This window comes from Coenobita brevimanus, chromosome 57, assembly GCF_032717465.1.
Source record: "Coenobita brevimanus isolate Jiangsu-jjx chromosome 57, ASM3271746v2, whole genome shotgun sequence".
NCBI classification, from domain to species: Eukaryota; Metazoa; Arthropoda; class Malacostraca; order Decapoda; family Coenobitidae; genus Coenobita; species Coenobita brevimanus.
In genome coordinates this window covers 12,305,663-12,316,743 of record NC_137010.1, presented here as the reverse complement: position 1 = coordinate 12,316,743, position 11,081 = coordinate 12,305,663, and the positions used below count along the sequence as shown (strand labels likewise).

At 42.9% G+C, this 11,081-nt stretch overlaps 1 protein-coding gene across 1 annotated transcript in view; it reads left to right on the top strand.

Moving 5' to 3' along the window:
- The first annotated feature begins 231 nt into the window (after positions 1-231).
- Positions 232-11,081, top strand: part of LOC145401890 (calcium-activated chloride channel regulator 1-like) — a 106,410-nt gene continuing 95,560 nt past the window's right edge. Inside the window, exon 1 of the mRNA XM_080273998.1 lies at positions 232-402. Coding sequence (XP_080130124.1) covers positions 232-402 — 171 coding nt within the window. The remainder of the gene's footprint in view (positions 403-11,081) is intronic.

Genomic DNA, 11,081 nt, shown 5'->3' with positions numbered 1-11,081 from the left:
CTGATTCTTAGTGACACGAAAAATCTGAACCTTGTGTTTACGTGAGTGTCCTCGACTGGAAAAACATTCGAATCCCCCACTTTCCAGCAAAACAATTTACAACTGTTCCACAATATAAGACCGAATTACCCAGACCAGAACAGTTGAAGCTGGTCGCGATGGACCAGAAAGTTAATTAACCCATCCAAGTAGGAAATGAAGCTGTGAGACTTTTAATTCGAACCGACAAAAATGGAAACGAAAGGTGTTGTCCCCCTCTCGGTCGTCTTCCTGGTCGTACTGCTTCGTCCTGCTTGGTCGTCCCGAGTCGTGCTGCGAGATAATGGGTACGAGGGCGTGGTGGTGGCCCTGGAGGAGTCCCTTCCCGTGGCATCATGTCCTCAAATCCTACATGGATTAGAGGTGAGCACACAATTTTTTTTTTTTTTTCCAGTCCATACTCCATTTTGCCATGACTGAAGATGAAAGGTGTTTGCATAGGCGACATCAGCTAGAAAACAACCCTAAACTAACCTTGTCGATTATGACCGGAAACTAATATAATAACCCTAGTACAGTATACTTTCATCCTTTGGGGAAACATGGGACTGACGTGGATTAAAGATTTTTTTTTTTTTCCTCGGTCTGCGATGGAGATGTTTACGTCCCATTTTGACGTTAGCGATGTTTATATTGACACTACTGATTTAGTTTTGACGTATTCCAAAGGCCCAGGCCAAATCGAGCAGCTTTGTTGTTAATTTGGTCTGACAGCTGATATCTTTTTTTTTTTTTTCTAACAATTATGCCACCTCACTCAACATTCGCCCGATTTGTTTGAATCTCTTGAAACATGCAACAGTTAGACCATGTCACATGGATACCCGTTTCAGTATTCATGTTACTCGCTGGATTCGCTACTTATATATATATATATATATATATATATATATATATATATATATATATTACAAGGCGTACCGTACGTGAAGATGCAGTCTGCTAAATTCATAATTAAGGAAGAGTAGCTGCATTACGAAGCCTTCTATACCAGTGTGAATACCGCAGAGTTTACAGGCGTGGTACAGTTGCGTTCAGAAGAAACGATATACGTCCACTCGCTTAGTGTGCTATGGCTTCCATTGCTGGTAAGATTTGGAACTAATTCCCTCACTTATTGGCGCATTAATAATCAGTACACCAGGCAGTAAGTGAAACGGTTCAACATCTCACAAACAGTAGACTCTACAGTACCGTAGATAACATGAGCAGATATGAATTGTTTCTCCTGAACGCAACTGTACTATACTCTGACATTCCAGTCAACTCACAGTTCACTTTGTTTCTGTGCCTGTATGTTTTTCCCCACTTCATTCATCCGTATAGACTTAATAGAATGTATGATTAGCTCGCTTCGGTATTCATGATAGCCATTCACTCACTTATCAACTGTATTAGTCAAATTTCTACACACCATTCAATATTCATTGTTTCATTCGTCTTTTATAAATGTTTTGGAACTCGTGGTTGATTTTAATCCGTAAGTTTATGAACAGGTATACTCTGTCATTAATATCGTCCAGACCATAGCGTGCCTAATACTCGATTGTAGTTCCCCATGCACTGAATTTAAACCCCGAGGAAAGGTATATTTAGGATTTAGTACTGGGAACTGACTTTGTGTTTACTGATACTCTTAGCCACACATTCATACTCGCCAGTTCTCAGTCAGCCTTAAATTCTATCAGAATGGTGTGTTATTACAGATTATCTTAATTATTCTTATTTCCAGCTGAGTTAAGGGAATCTTCATGCACCATTGTGAAGAGGTTGTCATAATTTATTCTCTTAGTATGAAGTCTGTTGTTTCTACTGCCTGATGATTATTACGTTTAGGGGACACTTGGTATTCGGTGCAGGGTCAACCACGTCGCTCCCATAGCGTTTTTCATGTAGCTCTGAGATACTGTTTGGAAATTGAGGAGTTAGAGCCTTAATTAACACCTACCAGAGATCCGACCAAGTTTAATGAAATGATCTGTGCGGGGTAAAAATGTAATAAATGCCTCATCAGCCTGAAGGGGTTAATATCAGCCCACTCAGTATTCATCTCTATTGATAATTTACTTATACACATTCAGCAGCTTTCATTATTCTCGCAGTCGCCTGCATATGCTGTCACCACTCATCATCATCTCTCTCTCTCTCTCTCTCTCTCTCTCTCTCTCTCTCTCTCTCTCTCTCTCTCGTAAACACATTGCTTACCCGTCACACGTATTCACGTCACGCTTCTCACACACACGCAAACGTCATTCGCACGTCGCACTTACGCACGCAAATATTCACTCTACCTGTACGCAACTGCCACTCACTGCTAATGTCACTTGCTCCGGTCACACACACACACACACACACACACACACACTCACCGTAACCCAATCCCCACGTTCACACAAACATTACTCAGGTCTCTCTCTCTCTCTCTCTCTCTCTCTCTCTCTCTCTCTCTCTCTGATAGTTGTCTCACTGGTACATACAGTATGTGGTAGCTGCCATTTACTTTTTTTTTTTTTTTCCCTGCATTCTACCCATCTCTTACATGCAGTGGAGTAGGATTCTGACAGGATAAAGCCAAGTGTGGATACTGTGACCTGTGGGATGGAGCAGAAAATGTCGAAGGCTTGAAAATGGGAGAATGTATGCTTTCTGTTTCCACTGTTCACTCATCTAATCAGGTATTTTTAGCCAAATGAACGATGGTTTTTGTGACATATATTTAGTTATTTATTTACCGACATCATACTAATTTTTACCGTATTTCAGTTCGTTGACATTCTCTTGATTATATTTTTTTTTTTTTTTTTTTTTTTTTTTTTTTTTTTTATGTGACCGACTCTGGGCATAGGCTTCACAGCCTGCTTTCAAGGCCCAGTAGTCCTCCTACGTACCGCACACCTCTGCATGTCACCACTTCGGCGCTAACACCCACCGTCCATACTGAATACATGCTAGGGCTGTCTCATACAGGACTGGTGTATTGGTATTAGCGGGGGTATTTTTACGACATGTCGGCGGGTCTTCTGGTAGATCAGTAAAGCCTGATTATATGAAATTGAAATCCTTAAACTGTTCCCTGCCCCAGCTGGATTTGAACCTGGGTCCGGTAGGACCGCAAGCCACCTCTCTACCGATTGAGCCACCGCCTCCCCCAGTAGGCTGTTGGTCTTAATTTTGTCATAAATATAGGCTGCTTTCTCGGTACCGGTATTCTTATTTCCGTTTCTGTTCTCAGTTATTCGTGTTTTTTGCACCACTTTCATTTTTTTTTTTTACTAAATCACTAATTTTTCGATTACTTCTTTTTTTAATCTAGTCATTGTATTCCATCCTCTCCCAGGTCTTATTGTAATTTTTCTGTAATTCAGTAAACCTGTTTCTATAATACTAGACTCCTCCCCTTCCCTGTTTTTTCCACGCATCCGGTCATATTTCTTTTTATTGGGATTTCTTTTGCTTCCTTTTTTTCGATTTTCTTTGGCCAACCATAAGTCTATTCTTGACGCCAACCACATCCCGTTTTCTGTAGGAGCTTGGCAGGAGGGGTAACGAGTCTATTGTTATTAATTAGGACCGATTTTTAAGTCTCTCTCTCTCTCTCTCTCTCTCTCTCTCTCTCTCTCTCTCTCTCTCTCTCTCTCTCTGATTGGGTTCATCTCATCCTCCCCCCCTCTTTATATGCCTTGTGTTAGTCGTCCTGTTTGTCTTTATCTCTTCTCATTTTTTGTTTATTATCCAAATATCTCTCCGTTTCTCTCTCTTCTGTCAGTTTGTCTGTATTTTTATACAGCCCTTCCTCCTTCACTCTCTCTGAATTTTTATACATCCCTTCCTCCTTCGTTCTCTCTCTCTCTCTCTCTCTCTCTCTCTCTCTCTCTCTCTCTCTCTCTCTCTCTCTCTCTCTCTCTCTCTCCTATCAGTTTGTATTTTTATACATACCTTCCTCCTTCATTCTCTCTCTCTCTCTCTCTCTCTCTCTCTCTCTCTCTCTCTCTCTCTCTCTCTCTCTCTCTCTCTCTCAAGTGGCTCTTCCGGTTCAACAAATCTCTAAGTCCACCCCCATATTTTTAGGTGACTCACGCGGAGTGGTAGTTATGGTGAGTGGTAGTTGTGTTGGTTGAGGTGGGTGTGGTAGTTTTAGTAGCTTTTGTGAGTGTGGTAGTTGTAGTTTTTGTGGCTGTGGTGTGTATGATAGTTGTGGTAGCTTTAGTGTGATAGTTGTGTTGGCTGAGGTGGGTGTGGTAGTGTTATTTTTGTCAGGTGTGATAGTTGTGGTGGTTGTGATAATTCAGATGGGTGTGGTATTAGGTGTGGCAGCTGTGGTAGGCCTAGGTGAGTTGGTGGTTCTGGGGGAAGTGATGGTTGTCTGGGAGTGGTAGCTGTGGCAGACTAGTTGTGGTGAGTGTGAGTATAGTAGTTGTGGTAGGTATGGTCGGTGTGTTGGCCTAGATGTGGTTCCTGTTGATAAGGCAGTAGTTGTGGGTAATCGTTAAGGTGTTTGGTAGTTGTGGTGAGTGGTAGTTGTGATGGCTCTGATGGATAGGCAGCAAGTGATTATAGTGATAATATAAATTGTGATGTTGATAGTTGTGATTGTGATACTTGTAGTAGAAGTGGAGATGATTGCGGTGATTATAGTAGACGTGGAGGTGATTGCGGTGATTGTAGTAGGCGTGGAGATGATTTCGGTGATTGCAGCAGACGTGGAGATGGATGCGGTGATTGTAGTAGACGTGGCGATTATTGCAGTGATTGTAGTAGACGTGGAGATGATTGCGGTGATTGTAGTAGACATGGAGATGATTGCAGTGATTGTAGTAGACGTGGAGGTGATTGCGGTGATTGTAGTAGGCGTGGAGATGATTGCGGTGATTGTAGTAGACGTAGAGATGATTGAGGTGATTGTAGTAGACGTGGCGATGATTGCGGTGATTGTAGTAGGCGTGGAGATGATTGCAGTGATTGTAGTAGACGTGGCGATGATTGTATTGATTGTAGTAGACTTGGCGATGATTGTGGTGATTGTAGTAAACGTGGAGATAGTGGTAGTTGTGGAATTAATTATCACCTACTCATGCAGTGTTTAACCCAAAATAAGAACATAGACTACATCACTGAACCCAAGACGATGAATTTGCTTGTCATGGACCGTATGTGTATGTATGTATAAAAAGCTGTGTAACTTAAAACTGATCGTGTGTGTGTGTGTGTGTGTGTGTGTGTGTGTGTGTGTGTGTGTGTGAGTAATTAGTATGTTCATCTTGGTGTGTGTACGTATATGTGAGTGAAGATAAGTACGGTCCTTATATGCAGGTCGTGTAGGAGTGTGTGCATGTGCGTTTATGAGAGAGAGAGAGAGAGAGAGAGAGAGAGAGAGAGAGAGTTATGCAGTGCTTGTGTTCTTGTTTTTGTTAACATGTATATAAGTTATATGTGAGGATGTATACATGTGTGTCCTTAAAAATTTTTTTTTTTTCTGCTAGTGTTTGTGCTGATGTTAAAGTGATGCTATAATTTTATTTTGCCAGCTGTCGTGGTTTTAATTTTCCTATGTGTTTACTTATCTTGTTACTGTGGCTGATTTTCTCCTTGCTCACTTTATCGTATTGGTGTTTTTGCTATTATGATTTGTCTGACATTATTATTATTATTATTATTATTATTATTACGTGGTATTATTGTTTTTTTTTCTGTTCGCAATGCATTTTGTTCAACTCGTTCAGCCAAGGAAGGTCTAAGGTTAGGTTATCTCCAGACGATTTTGTTCAGCATAGGGGAGACTTATGAACCAGAGAAATACTAGGCAGCCTTTATCAACCCCCTCATTACTATCGGTATCGATCCTTCAAAAATTAATTCGTCATTCTTGAGGTAACAAAGGATGAAATAAAATATGACGCCACGGAATTGAGCGTTTTTTTTTTTTTATGTTCTATTTGCTATGTATATTTTTTCGTGTTCTCACTGCCATTGGTATTTTCTGAATTTGCAATACAGCTTTCCTTTCTCGTATTCTCATTACCGATGTTCTGCGTTTCTTGTTTGCTATGTACTCGGTGCTTCTATTGTCGTGTTCGCACTACGTTGTTCTTGATATAATCTTCCTGTTTGCTGTAGGCTTCGTGTTTCATGTGATGTAGCCGAGCCGGATACATAAAGGTATATATTAGATGTATTCTGGTACTGTAGTGGTTGTAGCCCTGGGCGTAGTCAGAGGGTGTGGGGGTGAGGGGGAGAGGGTGTGGGGGTGAGAGGGAGGCTGATTTATCACTGTTCATTAAGAGAGAGAGAGGGGGGGGGTCCCACAAGTTCACCAGACCACAGCTAAACACTAGAACAGCACATTAGTAAAACAACACAGCGGCACATTAAGCTATAACAAAAACAGACCAGAGCAACTGAAAAGAATATTACAGCACATGACATAACTGCTTCACAAACGCACTAAGATTCTCTCTCTCTCTCTCTCTCTCTCTCTCTCTCTCTCTCTCTCTCTCTCTCTCACACACACACACACACACACACACACACACACACACAGGAACATCACAATAAACTCATCACAACACGAGCTTAAACTAGTGCTGCTTCTTTACTGCATCCTCTCTCTCTCTCTCTCTCTCTCTCTCTCTCTCTCAGCACAGGAACATCACAATAAACTCATCACAACACGAGCTCAAACCAGTACTGCTTCTTTACTGCATCCTCTCTCTCTCTCTCTCTCTCTCTCTCTCTCTCTCTCTCTCTCTCTCTCTCTCTCTCTCTCTCTCTCTCTCTCTCTCTCTCTCTCCCACCTGTTCCCTTCTTTCTTCTGTACTTCATTCGCTTTGCTGTCCGTATCTTCATCTCATAGAATTAGATATCATAGTCATAGTCTTTTTGATCAAACAACACCGAAAGGACCAATGATTCTGTCGCTGTTTGTTCTCCTTTGTACTCCTTTTCCACTCTCATTTTCTTACCATCCCATCCCCTTTCTTCTTCCCACCTTCTCTCCTTCCTCGTTCCTCTCCTTCCCTCCCTCTTTTTTTCTCCCAGCCTTCCTCCCTGTCTCCCTTCCTCCTGCCTGCGCTACCGCCATCTCGGCAGGGTCAACAACTGAAGGAGAGAGACCCACAAAATTGCTCTCTTGTGGTTGCGCTCCAGGCAGGGACGGAGGAAGGGAGAGGTGGAGGGAGAGGGAGAGATATGAGGAGGAGGAAATTGGAGGGAAGGAAGAGAAGGGAGTAAAAAAGAGTGGAAGAGAGGATTGAGGAGAGATGAAGGAGAATGGATGATTGGGGGGAATGAGAGAGAAGGGGGCGGGTGGAGGGAATCTGAGTGAAAGAAGAAAAGAAAATAGGATGGGGATAGGGGATAGTTTAGATATGGTAGCCAGAAAGGATGGAAAAGTAGAGGGGGGGGGGGAGAAAAGAGAACGAGAAGAGTTCGGTAACAGAGAAAAGGGAAGCTAAGGAAAAAGGTGGGACGTTGTAGTAGTGAGGGATACAATGAGAAAGATGGGAAGTGGCAGCAGAAACCAGTCACAGGGAAGGAAGAGGAGGGGAGTGAAGAAAGGAAAAAAGAGAGCTAAGGAGGAAGATGGGGCTCGGTAGCAGAGAGAGAGGGGAGAGGGGTAGAGGGAGGGAGATTGGGAGGGGTAGCAGAAACCAATCATTATCATCGCCCTTACATCCATTTCTCAACGTCCTGGTATCTGTGCAGGCGCTACCCACGCTCTCCGTTTTCACATTCTTAACGTGGTTTCAGAAAACAGTTGTAGGGGTTGGATTTTTTTTTTTTTCAGGTTGGATTGTCGAGGCAGGAGCCTTATTGGTGTGTGTGTGTGTGTGTGTGTGTGTGTGTGTGTGTGTGTGTGTGTGTGAGGGTTTTGAATCGCTTAAAGTTTTTAGAGACTGGTGGAGTGGGAGTGGGTGTGTTTTCAGATAGTGGAGTGGGAGTGGAATACAGTATTATATTTCAGGGGCCCAAGCAAAAAGGATTTTGTTAGAGACCCATTTAGCCAGGTTGGTCTCAGTTTAGTTTGGGCCGTGGTTTCAACATCAGATTTTAGGGATCGCAGAAACCCGTGAAGCAAATCTGCCCAGTTGATTCCTAGGAGTTTTTGTTACGTATTTCCCTTTTCCATGTGTTCTCTGGTTGGTTTCTTGGAGTTTTACAGACTTTGTTTCAATTACCGTACGTTCTTGAGATAACAGAAACCGGCGAAGTCAGCCTGTCCGGTTGATTTCTGGGAAGTTCTGTGCCCTGATTCCTGTGGCCACTGTGTTCACTATAGCAGGTTTGTGGAAGTGGAGAACGCGATGTTTTGGGGAACTATAGAGAACGGCCCGGCATCCCATTCTACTACTCACCACCTCTTCCCTCTAGCACTGCAGGCGTTCCACTGGCCTTCGTGTGGTTCCGCCTGTTTTAAACCACTTCAGTCCGATGAAGTTATTTTATTCTTGTCACTTCTAGACACTTTTATTCAACAACTTCAGCGCGAGGACGTCTTTCTCATTTTATTTGCGCAGTCTCCAAACGATTTTATTAACACTAAGGAAAAGATTTCGAACTGAAATGAACCATGAGGTGCCCATCCATCCGTTCAAAAAGTCTCCTGGGCTACAAAAAAGTAATCTGAAGATACCTCAACAGGAACAGAATGAAACAACGTTATTGAAATGATCTGGTTAGTCTTTGACTGCTGTGTGTTTCTACAAGCTGATTAAAATCGTCTGACGGTGGCTTAAAATACAAATTTTGTCCATCCCTTGCAAGGTGATGGTTGGGGGTAGTCACAGGACAACTTCCGATAATTTTCCTCGTAACTAAGATTTGTTTTACTGGGTAAAAGAATCAAAAGTAATGCCTACCGTGAATGACAGAATTCAAAGGAAGATTTTGCACTTCTCGTCCCTTGAGCTTCCTGCAAAAACAAATACCGGTACCGGTATTAGTTACGACAAAATGGCTCATAGGGTATATTCCTGATTTCAGACCCTGGCCTGAGATAACCAGATAACCTCCGATACTTTTCCTCGTTGTTAATAATTGTTTTTGTAGAAATGATTCGGAACATGGGAAAAATCTGCACACTCCTTACTTTAACCTTCCTGCGAAAAGTGATCTTAGTTAAGCGAAGATTAATCTTAAGTTTCTGAATCGGGAGGCTGAACGAAATTGTTATGGGAAGTGAGCGAAATGGGGAGGAAGGAGATGCTATTCGCCGTGGGTCAAAACAGTGCAATTACAGACTGGATTTTAGCTGGCTAGACTGTGGTACGAGAGAACGGGCCTTAGGGGAGGAGCAGGAGGGAAGGAAAATAGGGAATAGGGAGAGAAAGAAAGATGGGGAGAAAGGATGGAAAGATAAGCGAAAAGTACGGATGCGGGAAACGAAATGAAACAAAATGGAGATAGAGAGGAAGAATAAGAAAAAACAGAAAATAATAGGAGGGAGAAATGGGGGAAAGTGAAGAAAAAGGAAAGCAGAGTAGGCAGTTGCAAAGAGAGAGAGAGGGGAGGGAGGAGGAGGGGGAGGAAGAAAAATTGGTCTACTTTTTAACTGCATTTCTGGTGGCTGCCGCGGGTGGGACCTGGGGGAGGGGAGACGGGTAAGAGGAGGGGGGGTGGAGTTTGATTGGAGGAAGGGAAGGAGGAGAGGAGTCAGGGATGGAGAGAGGAAAGAGACGTGAGGGAGTGTGGGATGGTACAAGGGAGGAGGGAAGTAGAAAGGGGGGAAAGGTGAGTGAGATGGGATGGCGCAGAGAGGGAGTGTGGGGGACGAGGGAGGGAGGCAGAATGGTGGGAGGGGGAGAGTGGAGGAGATGCAGGAGTGAGGTAAAATAGGAGAGATAGAAAGAGAGTGAAAAAAATGATAGAGGAAAAGGGAGAGAAAAAAAGTGAGAGAGGAGGGACGGACGAAAGGAAGGGTTGTGTGAGTGAAGGATGGGTAGTCAAGGAGGTAGGGAGAGGAATGAAGGAGAATTGATGGAAGGAATGGAAGAGGGAAGGAGTGACGAAAATAAGAAGGTAAAATGTAGGAAGGAGTGAGAGAAGGAAATAGTGGGAGTGACAATAAAACCGGGGTAGCTGATCCAAACCCATAATTGTAAATCCCCGTTTTGTAATTGTACTGCAGACCCTGTGATTGTACGCCACATCATGTTTATCATTTCGCCTTAGTCACCCAAACAACACCATGCCTCTGCAGTTACAACCAGCGCCGTATTGGGTAGCAGTGAAGACCCTGGAGAAAGAATATCACGGTAGGCTGATTTTCATGCATTATCGTTATTTAGTTGCTTTCTTTTCCTTTCTTTTCTTTTCTTACCGTAGCCTAAGCCTTGTCCAACTACCTGCGTGATTAGATGAGGCATTCAGGGAGATTGCAAGTTCTAGAGTGTTATCAAACTTACCGATATTAATGAACTATCAGATGCAACATTGCCTCTTGTAATGTGTATGCCTACCCTGCGTATTGCACAGCATCCTAAGACTCCAAATGTTGAATGAATGCAAACTCTTTAATTTAGTTTTAGAATCAGTGGGGTTCAAAGAATGATGTACGGTATAAAATATTCGGTTCCTCTATGTTCCCAGCATCGCTTCAGCTCCCCAGTCGCGCACAACCGGTAAGACCAGTGTGCTCCTTACTAAAAAGTGAAAATAGTGTACGTCCCAGGCCCCACACTGCTACAGGCTCCAACAGCAGTAGTACAGTACAGGAAGGACGTTGCCCAGCGAGTTGTTCTTCCTTTGGTCAGCCTTTAGGTGTGCAGTACACAAGATCAGCTGAGGCGAATATAAACACTGGCTCCTTAAAGTTCTCTGTCTTTATTTTCCAAATAATTCCACTTAATTCTTTACAACTTCACTGTTCTCACAAGCACTGGAGCTATACACACTTTATAGATTGCAGTTGCACTTAATGTTTAACAACACTTCACAGTTAGTACACTTAGTGCGTGCTAACACCATTTATTACACAAGTACTGAAAATAATCTTCACTGACAGTAATTACACTTAATACACTTCACTGTCTTCTCAAGTTCCACTG